The sequence below is a fragment of the Trametes versicolor genome, assembly GCF_000271585.1.
Source record: "Trametes versicolor FP-101664 SS1 unplaced genomic scaffold TRAVEscaffold_8, whole genome shotgun sequence".
Taxonomy (NCBI): Eukaryota; Fungi; Basidiomycota; class Agaricomycetes; order Polyporales; family Polyporaceae; genus Trametes; species Trametes versicolor.
In genome coordinates this window covers 2578668-2596961 of record NW_007360328.1, presented here as the reverse complement: position 1 = coordinate 2596961, position 18294 = coordinate 2578668, and the positions used below count along the sequence as shown (strand labels likewise).

General features: G+C 54.7%; 3 protein-coding genes across 3 annotated transcripts; 1 reads left to right on the top strand and 2 right to left on the bottom strand.

Annotated features, from left to right (window-relative positions):
* Positions 1 to 4592: 4592 nt before the first annotated feature.
* On the top strand, positions 4593 to 5491 carry TRAVEDRAFT_127464 (NAD-P-binding protein; the record flags this gene model as incomplete). The annotated part of the gene is made up of 5 exons (XM_008042618.1): positions 4593 to 4658; positions 4715 to 4849; positions 4912 to 5018; positions 5077 to 5116; positions 5168 to 5491. 5 exons carry the CDS (start codon positions 4593 to 4595, stop codon positions 5489 to 5491), a joined length of 672 nt encoding a protein of 223 aa, XP_008040809.1.
* A 644-nt stretch (positions 5492 to 6135) lies between these two features.
* TRAVEDRAFT_49841 (uncharacterized protein) lies at positions 6136 to 7949 on the bottom strand (the record flags this gene model as incomplete). The annotated part of the gene is made up of 8 exons (XM_008042181.1): positions 6136 to 6439; positions 6495 to 6547; positions 6605 to 6653; positions 6715 to 6730; positions 7247 to 7358; positions 7571 to 7740; positions 7808 to 7842; positions 7897 to 7949. 8 exons carry the CDS (start codon positions 7947 to 7949, stop codon positions 6136 to 6138), a joined length of 792 nt encoding a protein of 263 aa, XP_008040372.1.
* A 1901-nt stretch (positions 7950 to 9850) lies between these two features.
* On the bottom strand, positions 9851 to 17867 carry TRAVEDRAFT_101942 (uncharacterized protein; the record flags this gene model as incomplete). The annotated part of the gene is made up of 3 exons (XM_008042617.1): positions 9851 to 9924; positions 17300 to 17589; positions 17758 to 17867. Coding segments are annotated over 3 exons (474 nt in total), but the record flags the coding sequence as incomplete, so codon positions are not given.
* Between the last annotated feature and the right edge of the window lie 427 nt (positions 17868 to 18294).

Below are 18294 nucleotides of genomic sequence, written 5' to 3'. Positions count from 1 at the left end.
AAATGGGCCCATGCTGAACAACAGTACCACACCAGTGATTATTTTGTTTCTCCCCGAGAGCGCGTAGACTCTCATGGTAGTGAATGCTTGTGTGATCAGCATCAATTAAATGGGCCGGGGTTTCGACTCGAGTCAATTCGCTCACCGGCAGGACCGAGCATAGCCAGCACCTCCATGGCATAGCCGAGCCATATTAATCCGGCACAGCTGCTCCGTGGGTCAGGCCGGGTATAACGAGAGAGAGTCTGGACATGCGAAGTGTTCACCTCTGAAGGGCAATATACGTTAGTCAATTGCGTCATCGGAACGATACCGAGAAGGCACACTCACTATGTCCGAAAGCCTACCGATGAACCCAACGTCCAACATGTTCCATACCAGGGACAAATACCTGTTGTACATATATAGGATCCGCGAGACTTTGCGAGAAGTCTTTGGTCTCCACCAAATATACCGGGCTTCCTTTCCCACGCAGAGAAGTGCATCGTATGCGAGTAGTGCTATCCGAAAAGTATGTCAATTTTTAACACTAATAGGACAGGACGAGACGTACTGGCGACTGCCAGAGCAATGCTGTGGGAGGTCCTCCTATGCAACGGTATCAGTACCATTCCGGAAACTTTGAATGCCGTGACTGACGAGGCGTGATATTCAGCGGCAACTTCCTGCGAAACGCTGGTGGAGGTGGGTAATGACATGTCTGGACACGTGCACGCAAACTTGAATACACGTAGCGGCAGGAAGTTGTAGAAGCGAGTGATTCGAGGCGGGTCGCGTCTTTGGGAGTTCAACTTGAAGCGCGGTTTGCTGTGTTTTATAGTACTCGTATACGTAGCCCTGGTAGCGCATGGCTGGTGCGTTGTCGGATCGCGCTGTGAGCACGTCATATGCCATCCGTACTTCTAATGACAGTATCATCAGTGCTATGAGGTGCGGCGGAAAGCTGAACACTTTGTACGTACGGAGATGTGGATGAAGAGATCCTGTGCTACTGCAAGGGGAAACAGAGCAGCCACCTCTAGAACATCGCGGTGTGACTGGCGTTCGGGGCGCGCCCACCAACGAGATTATCTTCATATCCAGCTGCGGGGCACAGGAAAAGAGATGTCGAGCCCGTGACTCTGATACTCTACCGCCACACCAGCTCTAGGGTGCTCAAGCGGATCAGTGAGTACGAACCGGGCGCTTGTGTTCCGCACAGATTGACAGGGGCGACGAATGTCCTGAGCGATACGGTGGTACTACAGCTGTATGCCGGTCTCTTGACATTCCTAGTCACAACGCCAAGTCAGCGATAAATTAAATGAGAGAAGACGGATATATCACCGAGTCGAACTCTTTCGTGGTGACACTACTAGGCGAACGTCGTAGTGCTCGGGCGCATATCTACGCGTGGGTGCTCATCTAGTGGAGCAAGACAAGAGCCCGAGAAACGATGGTTTGTGACGAGCACATGAATGCATCGATGCATATCCAAGTCCTTCATATCGCATGAAGCAGGTATGAACCCTCCATGGCCGCTCACCTGCCTGCGCCGAGGAGAGTCACAATCAGAACTGCTATTGCTCTGGGATATGGATGGCGACAAGGTGGACTTGAGGCTCTGCTCAGATATTCGTGACGATACTCAACAGACACAGAGTTTTGGCGGCAATGGATTCTCTATTTCCAGCCGCTACGCAGAAGTTTGTTCTGCAGCCCGCAGCAAATTGGATGGCATGGATCTTCTGATGTCCGTACCAGTAGTCGTAACGCGTCTTCGCTGCGACCACCGCCGGTGCTATACTGCCGCACACCCGCAGCTCGCGCATCCCCGGCGCGCGCAGTACCGTAACCTTAAACACACTGGACCGAGCCCAGCCCGCTGATGCACAAGCGGCACATCAGCGGGCAGTGGGCATAGTCGTGCAGCTTCCACGGGATAAACATGTATAATCATGTAGACCGCTGTCACCATCGGGAAGGGCATGTTCTCAAAACTTTAGGCTCACCATCGAGCATGATGATGATACTTGCCTGCGCGGAGCCGGCTCGTCCCGCACTGCCTCAGAAATCTCGGCGCGCATGTGCCCACTCACCATATGGACCGAGAGAGAGAGACGCAGCTGCTGCTGGAGAGCAGAATTTACATGAACGGGTCCCCCGTCCTGGCCTGTCAGACGTATCGCATGCATGCGTGTGTATCTATAAACTGTCAAGGGTAGGCAGGGGAGAGGCGAGGGGGATGCACTAGCACAGTTTTGGGACATAGTACGGAGCGAGCACATCGTGGACACTCCAGGCCCTGGATCACCAGCTTCACTGAAGCGAGGACGGAGTTGACAGGATAAGTGATATTAGCCTGCCCAGCTCAGTCTACGCCTCCCGGGCTTGGCGGGAAGAGAGAATGCAATGGCGTGTACAAGGATCGTATGACATGCGTCATAGATGACGCGAACGCGCAGGAGATCGCCGGACTTACATCGCATTAGTGGCGAAACAGCTGCCTGAGTGCAATCTTCTAGAGAGTTTCTCCCGCTATGTACGACGAAGACAGCATCGTCCGATTTCCCATTCTTGCAGTCAATACTGTCAGTCGAAAGATGGAATTAGCTCGGAATTTGACGTACAGTAGATCACCTTCCAGGACAGATACGTTGGAAGAGATGTGGACAGCACTAATTTTGCGCCCGCGCGAAGCGAGCAAGACGCGTCTGGGCTCTGCAAGTCGCGCCCGCGTCGTCGTGCACGCGGTTCGGCATAGCGCGCGCAGGCTTCGTCAAGATCAAAAATAGCCCAGCTCGTCGGCCGCAGTTATGCAAGGCAGGAGTATCGCTGGCCCAGCGTTCAGTGCAAGCCGAGTTTCTGAGGCTTTGGTCCGAATTAAAGCCACAATTCCAAGTTTAATGCTATCAAGTCGTAGAGAGATACCAGATACCACAGAAAACGAGTGCCTATCCGGCCTAGTGGATCCCGAGAGCAGCAGCATAGAAGTGGTCCTGGTCAGAGAGCGATCAGCCGGGCGCTTCGACTGGGTGACCCGTCCATAACGACCTGTGACTGTAACGGTCACAATATCGCAAATTCGCACGGAAGCGCCAGGACCCCGGCAAGCCCACCAAGAGCTCATATCCCAGGAACCCCGAAAACGGGCCCGGAGGGCCCGAAAGTTACATATTTTTGGGTCAAAACCCCCGAAAATCTGGACCCTCGGGGCCGGAGCTACATCTACCTTTGTCCCGAATTTTGCCCTCGGCGAGGCAGGTCGCATCCCGCCAACCCCCGAAAATCAGCGTCGAGCGGGCCGGCAGGGACCCCAGGTTGATCGGTGGCCGAGGTCTTCCTGGGGCTGCACACGCGCCTTATGAAGCATGTCTACGAAACTCCTTGAGTTACTCTAATCAGCATTAGTGTCGCCAGTCGAAATCCATTATAATCTGTAGTTAGTCGCAACTTATAACCCATCGAAATGGTCTAATCATCAGGATGCGCGCCTTCAAAGCAGTCAAATGTTCACCGCTCAGCGACCCGAACTAATCTTTTGTCGCTGCTGTCACCAACGCTGATCAACTACACGCTTGTTCTATGGATGCCCCACCTTCTCATCTGCTTCAAGCATTCTGTCTACCCCCAGAGCTTCCCGTGTCGGCTCGTCGAAATGTTCCGCCGCCTGGAGGGGCACTCGACCGCCCTCTGCAAAGCCGTAGACGGGTTATTCAAGGAGACAAGACGGCGCGGGAAGCACGCGGAGACCAAGGAGTCGGGCTCGGAAGGTGGTATACCGGCGTCGAAGCGTCCGAGAGCATAATTTAGATCTTTCGGAACTTATGTCAAGCTAGCTAGGTGGACGCGATCGTATACGTAGGCCGTGGTTCGACCAAAAATCGCGTTCTGTACACTGAACTGGATGTTACATGCCAAAATTCCCCGAATCCGGCGAAGCCGGGGGGAAGTTATGTGAAAAACCCCGAAAATCGCCGGATTTTGGACCCCCGAAAATCGCCCAAATGGGCTTCCGACCGGATATGAGCTCTTGGTGGGCTTGCCGGGGTCCTGAAGCGCCGCGGCGAACTTTCCTCGACCGTTTACTCAAGCTTGCTAGTTTTCTCTTGCTGCCCGAGCAGACGACCCTCGACGCCGCCACATAGCTACTCAGTACTGTTTCGGCTACCCCTAACGTGCATCATGCCCTCGGCAACGCTTCAGGCCCATGCCGCCCAGTGACGCACTGCAGCAATCCCCGGTCGGACTCTCGAAGCCCTCTTCGTGAGGAACTCACATGTTGACACACACACCGGCATCATGTTACCTGTGCACATTTGCCACCATCTAGCCTATGTGCTATGGCCCACTGGGAGGTCCGACGCCACAACGGTGCGAACGGCATAGTCACGCCCTGGCTGCTGCCCGGGAATGTTGCGCAGACGAGTGCCGAGGCGTACGCGTTTCGCTGGCACAGTGCAGCCCTCGGTTCTGATAGTGAGGCTGCGTGAATGCGCAGCTGGAGTGTGGTGTATAAAGCGAGCGGCGCGAGCACCGTTGTGGTCGCATTAACAACGGTTGAACCAGCCTATTAACACTATAACTCACCCCCATTCGACCTCTCTAACACCATGACCACCTCATACGCTGTCGTCGGGGCTTCTCGTGGGATTGGACTCGAGTATGTCCGCCAGCTGGTATGTCTCCAACGCCCTGTTTCTTCACCATGCATATGCTTACACCGTCTTTGCAGGCCGGACGCCCAGACACGGTCGTCTTTGCAATCGTCCGCAACGCGAAAGGAAGCACGTACCTCGCAGCCGCAGTCGCCCATCTCAAGAACGTACACGTCGTCGAGGCCGACATCGTGGACCACGCCTCTCTGGAGGTACACTACACCTTGTTCCCGCTCTCATCGACATCCCAGCTGACGCTCGTCTTCCACTGCAGCGCGCCGCCAAGGAAGTCGCAGCGGTCACTGGGGGCAGGCTGGACTGCCTCATCCACAACGCCGCACGCATGGGCGGAGACACAGTGTTCTTCGGCTTCGACCACTAGTAAGCGAACTCATTATGTGCGGTCCACGACTTCACTGACACCATACCCTCCCCGAAGCCCGAGCATGGACGCCCTCGACGCGGACTTCATCGAAGCGGTACGTATCTGCCATCCCACCCAAGTCCACTCACCCTGAAACTCTCTGCAGTTCAAGATCAACGCGCTCGGCGTCGTGCACAGCGTCGCGGCCTTCCTCCCGCTCCTCCGTGCTGCGCCGACGAAGAAGATCGTCGTGATCAGCACGCACGGCGCGGTGCCCGCAATTGTCTACAGCGCAGAGATTGCAAACATGTGCGCGTACGGGACCACGAAGGCCGCGGGCGCGCTCGCGACGGCGAAGTGGGCGCTGCAGCTCAAGGGCGAGGGCTTCACGGTCGTGTCGCTCACGCCCGGGCTTGTGGACACGACGGACACGATCGGGCCGGCTGGTGAGTGGCTGCGTTTCTTTGCGGTGAGGGAGGCCGTCGACTGACCGGAGTGGGGACAGGGGACCCGGAGTTGAAGGAGATGCTGCGCAAGATCGCGGAGGGGACGACGGCGTTCGTGCTGGAGACCCCGGAGCAGTCTGTGCAGGCGCAGCTGCAGGTCGTCGACCGGCTCACCCCTGCGGACAACGGCGCGTTCCTCGATCACCATGGGGCGCAGTGAGCGTGCTGCCCTTCGACGCTGAAGGTGACGGTGGGGGAAGGCCCGTATGCCTTGTAGGGTGGTCCAAGGGAGGTAGTCGGCGACGTGCTGTAAGATGTACAGAACGGTGTATTTCGAAAGGATCGGAGCGCTCAGCAGTTGAAACAGCTCAACCCAAACGACTCATTGTAGGAGACGAACGACCACAAACTGCCCTAGCCAGCGCTGCCTCGACGCGACGGGAATATGCCCGCGACTCGAGCGAAGGTCGACCCGGAAGGAAGTCAGCGTGCGCCCGTGGCGCAAGCGGGCTGAGATGGCAAATTGCCAGAACCATCGTATTCAGGGTACAGACTGGAGTACATATTGGGACAACGCGGCTGGAAAAATCTGTGGTATAGAATACAGGAGTTCCATCCCCAAGAAGAGCGGATCGCAAAAAGCGTCAGAGTGAAAGGATAGGGAAAAGGGCAAGCAAAAGGAAGAGAATCACACCCGCGCCGCATGCCCACCGTATCCACTCGATCCGTCTGCGCCCAACCCCGCATGCACCCGGACCTCCGCCTCGGGCTCAGATTCCGCGTCGTACAGGACCGGGCCATACCCCATGCCGGGATGGATTGGGCCCGCGAACTCGCTGAGGAACTCGGGAAGGTCCGAGGGTGCACCCCCGGACGGAAACGCCTGGCCGAAGTCGAGCGAGAAAGACGAGAGCGACGGGCCACCCCGTTCGCGATGTGCAGTCGTTTCGTAGAGCTCCAGCAGGAAGCGGGAGTTCAGGATTGAGCTGATGCTGAAAACGCGGTATTCGACGAGAGTTGCGGGTGATATAGAGGGGACGGGCTTACGGGTCGATCAAGGGTAAGAAGACGTTTTCTATTTCGTATGGGCGCGCTAGAACCTGAGAAGGAGGACGTGAGTGAAAGAGTGGCAGACGGGTGCTTATAAGGACACTCACTGTAAGTATGGCCATGGTCATCTCCACGATGTTCAGGGAGACCAGCGTGCTGCGCATGCAATCTCATTGAGCGAAGGAGCACTGAAGATGCGGGGAACAGAGATCCTCACCAGAAGTAAACATTCCCTGAGCATTGGACGAATCATATATCGTCAGCATGCAAGCAAAGCATGGTGGACCGAAGAAACAGTTCAGCCCACCGTTTTCCCACAAGATTTGTTCTAGAGAAGATAGGCGAACTGACTGCGGCCACATTTGGTGCGCGGTATAGGTGTACCACCAGGTGACGATCCCAGCTAGAACGTCCGCCAGAATCATACAGGACCTTGACGTGATAACCGCTGTGCATGAACGTTTGAACGTCAATCGTTACTCCCTGGTCCAGCGAGTGTCCCTGAAATTGAACTTACAACTGCCCAAATGCAAAATTAGCGTAAGTGAATGTAGCTCCCCTTGACAACTTACGCAACATAGGCTGTCGGAGTGGCGACGATGTAAGAAGCACAGTTGAGAGGCGAGGGTAAATTCAAGGTTACATCCTGGTATAGCGTGCACTGCAGTCATGCGCGGTTGATCCAGTAAACGTCATGATCGGCGTCGTGATAATATGACATACCACGTTGACAAAAAAAGGCCCCGTACTGAGCAGGAGCACGACACCGGTTACCGTCTTGTTCTTTCCCGAGAGCGCATAAACTCTGAGGGTGGTCAGTGCTGGTAGCGTGATAGGTATGATGAGCGCGAATATTTGAGGCTATGGAGATATACTCACAGGCGGGGCCGAGCAAGGTCAGCACTTCCACGATATAGCCAAACCAGCCAAGCGCGGTACAACTAGTACCGAGAGTTACAGATGTCAGGATTGGCACGGGACCAAAATTTGCGTAGCCAAAAAATCACCTCTACAGGAAGGATGTTCTGTTCAGAACTAGTATGCGTTACCTGAATATTACTCGAGACACTTACAGCGTCCGAAACCGGGGAGACCAAAGAAAGGACCACGAGTATACGCAGCAGGGCCATGTACCTGTTGTACATGTAGATGATCGGCGAGAGTTTGCGAGATGTCTTCGGCGACCGCCAGACGTATTGGATTTCCTTGTCTATGCAGAGAAGTGCATCGTATGCGAGGAACACTGATAAAATGAACCATGAACACCTTGGTAGCAGTGCGGCAAGATGCTAGTGAAATAAACAACGTACTCGCAATTGCCACATCAACGTTGTTGATCGTCCTACTGCACAAACGTATTCGTGATATACTCTCGCATTATTGTATGATGCAGACTCACGTGTCTTGATAGAAAGAAATAAGCCCCGCATCGCTTGCAGAGACTGAAGACATGTCTCGTCGCACGTCAACAATTTGCCGCAACAGAAGGGCCGGCTGTGAGCGAGGGTTGTCGGTGGAAGCTCAGGGATCGCGTCGCTCTATGTTCGAGGACGGTTCGTTCTGTCTTGTACTCAAAGTAGATGTGCGGCGCCGCATGGCTCTAACTTTGCTGTATTCTGTTTCCGCTTGTCCGCGTGTTTTTGAGAACTGCGTTACCGGGCTGGGGTGGACCGGGTGTGGTCGAGGTGCGTATGGCATGCTGTTCTTCTTTCCACGCGTAAACATATGGATGGAATCGAAGTTTTGCCTTTCTACTGAAACAAGGTGAGCCATTCCAAGGCTGTATCAGCGTCCCGAAGTCAAACTGGAGTTGGGGGCATGCTTACCGACATGATTATCTGCTTCTTCAACTGCGGCGGTGCTAGTATGCGAAGATCTGCCGATAACTCAGCTTAACATGGCTCGGTTTGGGGCCCGGAAGGATATCGGAGCCGCGAACTTCCTCGGGCATAAAGAGCGACGAACTATGGGCTGCGGCTCAGATGAGTCCACGTCGGAACTGCCAATACTTACTGTCTAGGAAGATCGATATACGAGATGCGACGAGCTGCAAGCTCTGCCTAAATCTTCATGATCATCGCACAGCTGGTGATCAGGAAGCGACGACTCTATTTGTGCCGACGAGGCACTGTGTCCTTTCTCGGCGTAACCCGCACCACATTAAATGCTGTCACCCTTTTTAGGCCTCCGCTCACTGTCCTCTTCTCTACTGCGACCGCTGTCGGCGCTGTACTGTCACATGGCACTCGCAGCCGGCGCACCCCATGCATGCGTTGCGTCGTTTCCAACACACCACCGAGCGCTGCCCGCTAATGCACACAAGGGGCACATAGATGGGCAGTGCTCGCAGTCGTACAGCTTCCCCCAGATAAACCCCTGGATGTCTAGACTTCCGCCGATATCGGTAAAACGCGAAGGAAGCTAAAGCGTGCCCGGCGTAACGGGGGCGGGGCCGACTCGCCATATATAGGGTGTATATGTGAGTACATATCAAGGATGGCGCGGCCAAAACGGTTACTATTTCTGGGGGTCCGGATACAAAAGAAAAATCAAGAAAAATAATCTCAAAGAGGCGCAAGAGCGAAAGGCAGTGGGGAATGAAACAAATCACGCACACTCCGAGTCTTCAGCCTCTCCAGTCAGATCACATTCTTCTGACTCCTCCGTCTCCCAGCTTGCATCAATATTCGCTTCAGGGTCGCGCCGCAACGTCGACTCGGCGTCAAAGAGATCCGGGTCGTCATTGACGGGTACGGTGTGTATCGGGCCTGCGAACGGCGTGAGGACTGCCGGGAGCCCTGGGTCGGCGGCGCCGAGATCGATAGAGAAAGATGAAGCTGACGTGCCGCCCCTCTCGAGACGTGCCTTCGTTTCGTATAGGGCGAGCAGCAAGCGACTGTTTAGTATCGAACTTATTCTGCAGAAAGCGAGGTCAGCTCAACGACCGTGATGTGAATAATTGGCGGGGAACGGCTTTACGGGTCAATGAAGGGCAAGACATAATTTGACACTTCGGACGACGGCTGGTATAACATCTGACAGGCGTGAATACGGTCAAGATTAGGAAGACCGATGCGATGCTTTTGGAATACTCACCGTGAGCACGATGATCATTATGTCCCCTATGTTCAACGAGACGAGTGTGCTGGGCGTACCGTCTATCTGAGCAACATCGCCGGACATGGTTCATATGGAGAGCCTTACCCAAGATAAACGTTCCCTGAGCGTTAGAACACATACAGACCTTCAGCAAACGAGTGACCCATACTCCAAGGTTCAAACGCACCGTTTTCCCATAAGATCTGCTCCAGAGAAGAGCGCCCCATGAAATGTGTTGATATTTTCCGGGAAGTACGGGTGTGCCACCAGGTGACCACCATGGCGAGGATGTCTGCGAGGATTAATGACGTCCTCGACACTATGACCGCTGTTCAGAATTAGTCAATGGTTGATTGTGTTCCGGGCATCATCGCGAGACTTACACCTGTGAGATTGCGAGGTCAGCTCCGGTATAAATTGTGTTTACTCAAAGAAACTCACGCTATGAAGCCTGTCTGGGTCGTCTCCAAACTGAACGTACAGCCCGAGTCAGGCGGAGGCAAATTGACAGGCACATCCTGGTACAAGGTGGACTATGGCAGAGCAAGCGCATCAGTAAGTTCGTATCCCGCACAGCATTGCGATAGTAGCACACCACATTGACAACGAAGGGACCTATGCTCAGCAGAAGCACAAGGCTAGTCAATATCTTGTTTCTTCCCGAGAGCGCGTAGACTCTCATCGTGGTAAACGCTTGCGTAGAAAGGATGAGGTCAGCGGAACTGTATGCCCATGGGTCCATGTTCAATCTCTCTACTTACAGGCGGGACCAAGCATGGCCAGTACATTTAAGACGCTAATGAGCCGTTGTAGCGCAGTGCAGCTGCGCAGAGGTACGGTGTCAGAATTGAGAGCGGGCATGACTGCAGCGAAGGCATGTGCTTGCCTCTGAAGAGAGAATATATTAGTCAGTGCGCTTTCTACGATTATGGCATGATGTCAATACTCACAGTGTCCGACAGCGTGCCCATCAACCTGAGGTTCAGGATGCTCCATAGCACGGGCATGTACCTGTTGAATATATACAGGACCCGCGGGACGCTGCGAGCAGCTTCTGGCGATCGCCACGCGTACTGGACCTCCTTTCCTATGCAGAGCAGTAGATCGTACGCGAGTAGCGCTGTTTGGGAGACATATCAGCATTCCATGGACGCTGAGAGAAGCTGAGGAATGAAACATACTCGCAACTGCTACGGTGATACTGTTGAACGTCCTCCTGCACCAACGATCCGAGTCAATTATGCGTTGAGAGAATCTCGGCATCATGAACTTACGCAGACTGATATGAAGCAACTAGTTCTGCGATGATCGCAGAAAGAGAAGAGGACATGTCTCGCTACACGCGAAGGACTCGTTGGAGTCGAAGGACAGGGTGAGAACGAGGAATGAGAGCGGGTTCGTGCCGCCGCATGTCGTGGGGCGAGTCGTTATATCTGATACTCACAGACGTGCAGCGCATGGCTCGTGAAATGTTGTATCATGTTTCCGCTGCGTGACGTCCTTGTTGGAACTGCTTCATCAGGTCGGTGAAAGTTGAGGTGTTAAGCCCCTTGCTACCCAGGCAAGCATGAATAGAAGCTTATCTCGCCACGAATATAGAAGGACGAACCATCTTTAGGATAGGTCAGGATATGGCGTTGGGACCGGCGTTCGGAGTATGCTTACTTCCAACTCTAACGGTAGGGCGCAGATGCCAATCACGCGTAGTTGATACTCTCTTACTGAGCATCCATGGCGCTCAAAAAATAAGTAGTGGGTACGTACCGTGTGTATGTGGCCTGCGCAGGTTCATGACCACACTTAGTACTAGGTGGTGGTTCCAGCTGCAATATAGCGGCCACGTTGGAGCGTTCCGCATCGAGAGTCATATTTCTCAGCCAAATAGAAATACGGAGAGTAAAAATGGACTTGCTGAGAACGAGAAGATGGCAAGGGAACTCGTCAGACTTCCTGAAGTTAAACAGTTAAACATGTGGTGTTTCGGGCATTTCACACACCGGACATGTGTAGCGACCCACTGCCAAGATGGCGACGAACTATGGACTGCGACTCAGATGACGCGATGCCGGAACTGCCACTGTCGAGAAAGAAAGATGGGGATGAGACGAGCTGGAAGCTCTGCTCAGGGCTGCATGCCAATCACCTTACAACTGGCGATTAGGCACTGATAGCTCTATTTGCGGCGATGAGGCACCAAAATCTTATGCACTGCTATCCGCAACCATACAGTCAATATTAAAGCCATCCCCGACGTCTGGCAATCAGATATGCGACCTTTTCGCTTCCTCGCCACGTCCACCACCGGCGCTATGCGGTCGCACACGCGCTGCTCGCACACCTCGTGCACACGGAGCACCGTTGTGTCCAACACACCCGATTGAGCACCACCCGCCAATGCGCGCAAGCGGCACATCGATGGGTAGGGGTCGCAGTCGCACAGCTACTATTGTTGCCGTCATCGCGAAGCCTGCTATAAATCTCTTCGTTGCCCGAGAAACCAGTCTTCCCAGTAAGAAGTGAGAGTGCGTACCGCCGGATTGGAGGTCACGGTGGTACTTGCAAACGACAGGCCAATGTGTACAAGCAGGTCTGCGCGTGATATGCAGAAAACGTAGCCAGTCTCGAGTGCGCGGTACCTTGACGGGAAAATGAAGTGCAGCACAAGCAGGGCATTATGAGGGTCGGAGTGGAATATGCCGTCATGGTCCGCCGAGATCAATAGGGACTGAGAAGGACACCCTCGATCTCGAAGCCACCTTGCGGAGGTCGTAGCGCACGAATAAGTTTGAGACGACACTCACCTAGCTCAGCGCTGCAGTGAACGTGGATAGCATCGGCATGGTATGCGTCTGATATAGCATGCCAAGCTGTGACAGAATATAGACGCGAAGCTCCGGGGATTGCTTGGGCAGCTTAGTAGGCGCATACTCAGGCTTGTATCGGGCAGAGAGTCAGACAAGTGAGAAGAGCGAGACGGTGCTTGCGGGAAGACCTCAGGAAAGCCGGCGCTGCGGTAGCCATCCACGCGAACGCCACGTGGACCGGCCCACCTGGTACAGCCTGGTACATGCAAAAAGTAAAACTCAAAAAGTACGTACCTGTGTCAGTTCTGGTGCTGGAATCGAGCTTTCTTTACTGCCCCAGCACAAATCAATGCAATACTGATACACCGTAGATTCAACCGACGTCCAGCTTCTCGCTGCGTGGAAGCACAGTCATGCGGTGGACAAATAACAATATACAGTCATACGCATCTCGCCGACTCCGAGAACTTGCTCGCGCTGATATGTAGGGTACGTTAACGGTCGACATGCTCCGGAAAAACCAGACGTACCAACAAAACCAACCTATCCTCCAGCAACAGCATGGACTCCGTGCTGGAACGGGACACGATGTCGCCTTCTTGAACGACCGCCCGGTGGGAGACGTCGAATTGGAGGGGTTCCTTGGGCCGCGCAACGCTCCCCTCGGTTTCGTCGGCGAAGTCAATTTCCTCCGGGCCATCTCCAGAGCTCTGCGGATGTATGTTGCTAGCGTGCGCCCAAGGATGGACTTCAAACACGTGGATGGCCGGCGATGCCAGCGGGCCCCCGTCAGAGTGCATACAGTGCGACATGACAGCGACGCGTGAACCGAAGGTGGCTACTTGAAGTCGCATATAATCGTCCATAGAGAAGCGGAGCAGAGCCCCTCCGCGCGTCCAGTCCTCCCACTCTAGCACGCGGACCGCTCCTGCGGGAGGACGATCGGCAGACGCAGCGGAGAGGCCAAGTCGCGCAGCGAGATTAGTAAAATGGGGCCGTGATGCATCGCGTCACTCGTACCTGCTTGCATGCGAGTATATCGCGACATCGAGCTCGAGTAGGATAACGAGGATCGTCTCCGAGTCTAGGTCGAGGATTGTCGGCATGCTGATGTATCTGATGAACCAGGCTGTGTGATAACAAGTACGGACGTGTCCGCTCGCAGCTTCTTTGAAGCCAGAGACAACGATCAGATGGGCTCGCAGAGGAGCAGAGTCGACACTACTCACCGAAGTGTAATCGATGGCACTGGTGGTTGTGGTCCAAGGCAGGAGGACGGCGCTTGAGTGCTCGAGCTGCGGTAAAGTACGTGTAAGTGTACAGGGCCGACTGTACTCCACGCTACCGAGCATGGCCACGGATTCACTAGAATCACTACTGTTGCATAGCAAGACTTCTCAGACGTCAGACAATACACCAGCGCAACGATAGGAAGATGCACACAGTCACCCAGCCTTGAAACTAGCGCGGAAATGGTGATCGTAGTGGCGAGACCTTGGTGGACTGCTCAAGAATCAAGGATGTGTCAATATATAGGACGGAAGACGACAACTACCATGACCACATCATGTCCAGTATAGCGAGCGAGTTCCCACCAAACGTCAGAGAACACGGAGTAGTTCTTCTTTCCACATGGATATGCCGCCGACTCCGCCCAAGTACTAGAAATCTGAAGGAGACGACACGCGAATCATGCGGAAAACAGGTGCAGCAGACTTTGGGTGCTCTCCGTGTCGCTGTTATTCTGTATGCAAGCGACCGCGTCAGGAGCCATGTATATAGGTCGAATAGACAACGGAGAACAGCACACTCACCGTCACCGCGACGCCGTCCGGGAGAAGAGCGACGAACGAGTTGAACCAGTTGAAGTCAACGACCTCGCCGTACACGACTGTCATACGCACTGCGTGGAAGGGGAGACGGTTGTGGATGGGCCCTACGAGGTTCTCGTGCACCGTAATCACGTCCGACGTGTCCGCGTACTCCGCTAGAGGGTCCACACGGCCATCCGCAGCACCGTGCCGTGCCCAAGGGCAAAAGTGGGCGACGAGGATGTCGAGTGCGATCGGTCGGCCGGTACGGAAAGAGAAGAACAGGCACCTGGAGCCCACCGCGCGCACGTCCCACCATTGCAATCCGTTTGCGAGAGGGAGCAAGCGGCTGCACGGCGCGCCCCACGCCTTCCAAGGGACATCGCCGCGAGTACCATCGGCGTGCGGGGGCTGTTCGCGGTGATCCCCGGCGCTGCTTGCGTGTCCGAGGAGTGCGGATGTAGGGACAATCAGCGTGTGCGCCTGGGAATCGCCGCTAGGTTCGGATACGATGTGCAAGCTGATCGCGAGAATGGTGAGCTGCGTGTTGTGCTCGAAAGCAGGGGCGCAATCCGGTCGACCTGAAGACGTCTGTTGCGAGCTCAGCTGTTTGATTTGTACCGAACAGCCTTCCTCAGTGAGTGGAAGCGAGAAGACGCGTAAGGAACTTGGAGCGTAATGTGGACTGGCTGCTACGGTGGATGCAGGCTTGTTCGGGTCGACAGTGTAGACGTTGAGTTGGCTTCTGTTGTTGCTTGCTACAACTAGATGGTGGTGATCCAGGAAGGCAAAATGCGTTGGGGCGCCGTCCGATTCTGCTCTCTCCTGCCAAGTGTCAGATCGCCTGCTTCATTTCATGATGTCTACTGAAAGGCATACCCATACGACAATTCCCCTTTTCCAGTTGTACACACGAAGGTGCACCTTGGAATCCGCATACCATGACCACACGAGAAGATCGTGGCACACATCCATTTGAACAACGAACGCCTCATGCGCCGAACCCGCGTCGGCACTGATGGCAGGCACTGCTGCCTCTGAATGGGGAGATAGCGTTGTGTCGGAGAGGGAGTATATTTGACACTCAAGTGCTCTGTCACGTCGGGCGTAAGTTTGGGTGCTTAGTAAAATGGCAAACATAGATACCGTGTCGGGTGCGGTTTCAAGCAGCACATCACAAACAGGGACTGCGACAGGTCCGTGGTGCACCTCAGTGGCCGTGATGAGTTGTTTCCGAGGTCCATCGACCATACTTGCGCGGGGATCCCACGGGCAGGCGAAGCAGGAACGACCAGCCTGAGTTGCGATCCCTGCACAACCGGGATGGCGCCTCCTGTGAATGTCAAGCATCGGTAATGCTCGTTGCGGTCGATCGGAAACTCGGGATCCTGTGCAAGCTCGGCAGTCCTCCATGCCTGCGTGTATCTCTCCAGGGCGAGCAGCCGATCTTTGACAGGTACGCCCGACGCGGGTCCATCGACCATACCTGCCCCGGCTAGAGCGAACTTGTAACGAATGACGGCGGTATCCAGGAGAGACTTGAAGTAGCGGGAGATCTATGATATGTCACGGAATCAGAACTGGAGAGGTCGCTGAACAGATGCAACGCTCACCTGGCCGCAGACCACTATGTCCGACGGGTCTAACTGTAGTAGGATATGTACCACCAATTCTTGCGTTTTAGAGCACGACCAGAAAGACTGAAGATCGCGTAGTAGTAGACAAAGTCGCAAGAGATTTCGTCGAGACGAAGGGGTACGAAAGGAAAAATTCGATCCCAAAAGATCAACGCGTCACCAAGTACTGCGCTTCCACAAACAGGTACAAATGGGCGCTTCCTGAGAGAAGGTTTGGGCAAAGTATGAGCAGTTCTCCGCACGAGTACTAGCAAATGAACAGCGGAAAACGGTCGCTCTAGTATATCAGATGAGAGGAACGAAAAAAAATACAAACATAGCAATGTGGTCCGTGGTCCGTGGAACCTCGCCGATACACATGTCGTACCCTATCATAGAATGGCATGGTGAGCGATAAGAGCTGGAAGTCGCATATTCCAGTTCTCATCGATGGCTTTTTTGACAGACGGCTGCCCTCGACGTACTGTTGGCGGCTTGTCAGAAAGACCCTCAGGCAAAGCACACACTACGAATAACGTACGCCTCTTGCCTCTTTTCAAACGAAGTGCAGAGACCCCGCAGAGCGCCGCGCCACATCCCCTCCGCCGTCATGGTCGGGGTACACAAAGCTCTCCACGACGTCCGACGCCGTGTACGTAGACAGCCCGCCCGTGACGTCGGTCGAGAAGAGGTCGGTGGTGCCCGCGGAGTCGTCTGGCTGGCGGAGCGCCAGGAGGTTGAGGAGGAAGCGCGCTACCAGGAGCGGTGTCGCGCTGTTGAAGGTGCGAGGACGCATTAGAGGTGGGGACGAGGACGGGGAAGCGGAAGTGGCAACTTACGCGTCCCGGAAGTAGGATATGCCCCCGCGTATCGCGAGGGGACCCTGCATGTGGATCATTAGATCGAGTATACGAGACAGAGTGATCGAAATTTGTGTACCACTTGCGTCAAGATGAGACACACGATGTTGAATAAGAACAGCACGCTGAGTGAAGGTCAATATCGTGCAAGGCGCAGCGCGGCAGTGGAGACTCACAGGAAAAACAGCGAGCCTGACGCAAGCCCGATGGTACGATGAGCATAGGGACGCCACGGTGGAGCGCACAAGCACGCACCATTCTGAAACAGGACCTCGCGGAACGAAGTGGGGCGGTCTGAGAGCGTAGGGCTGCCGCACGTCTTGCGCGCGCAAAGGATCCGCAGGCCCGTGCACTTCCACGTCCATGCGATGATGACGCCTTCGGAGAGGATGACGCTGCAGCGCGAGCAGTACGACACTAGAGGGCGGATTGGTCAACGTCGTATCAGGGATCAACATGGGCCAGGCGAAGGCGCTTACGACTAGAAGTTGGGTCAGTACCTGGCTAAAGCACCGTGACAGTGCAGACTTACATCGTCAGGGTACTATCGGATATCGCGATGTTCGTGATACACCCCGTCGGGGGCGGGTAGTTGATAGGCTGCGTGTAAACGAAGTAGTACTGTGCATAATACCTCAGCCACTCTCGATATCAAAAATAACACACGCGTTCTACGTACCAGGTTTACTCCAATGGGAACTAACGTCAACATGCAAATGATGGCTGCGACATATCCTTTCCTGCCGGACAAAGCGTATCCTCGATAGGTCGAGAACACTACGAAGCGCGTCTGCAAGTCAGAAAGCGGTGACGTAAAGAGGATGCCTATGATCGACGCACCTGCCCAAACGAAGTACGGAAGTATCGCGGACACGTCTTGCACGTACACGAGCGTTTTACACCTGCGAAGACATATAAGACAACATCAAGCAACAGTCAACGAGACACGAACGTCTACAAAGAATTCGTCAGTCACCAGCACGCGCAAACGTAAACGCGGAGTAGACCGCACCGTATCATCCACATATCCCAGCAGCACGATCGTCGAGAGGTAGTAGAGCGGCCCGCACACGCGCGCGAGGATGTACAGCACGCTCGCGACGTTCATTTTGCGGGACCACACGACGTCCTGCTCGATGGGGAGCGTGACGGCCCAGTCATACAGGAGCAGCGCTGAGAAACCCCAGTCTGTCAGCCGAAGTCACCTGGCAAGAGCTGTGGGAGGGCTGACCTGTGATGGAGACTATGCACAGATTACTGTACGGCGTGCGTGAGTATCCCGGGAAAAGAACGGATAGGGAATAAAGCTCACTCATTGTTGGCCATAGTGAGGTCAGACAGTAAGCCCGATAAATCATCTGAAGACATAATGAGTAGCAATGCAGCACAGCGAGCTGGAGCAGACTAGTGGACGGTAAGCAGCCGGGCAGGATGGTGCATACCGCCCTCCTCGAGTCTTCTGCTCGGTATATACTAGTCATCCCGAAGGCCATATGCTGCGTGAGATGGGATGGTAGCCACGAACGAACTCCCGATGGACAAAACACGTAGCGAGCCGCCGCCGACGCGCACAACATGAGCCGGTACCGCACGCATTGCCATTGTCC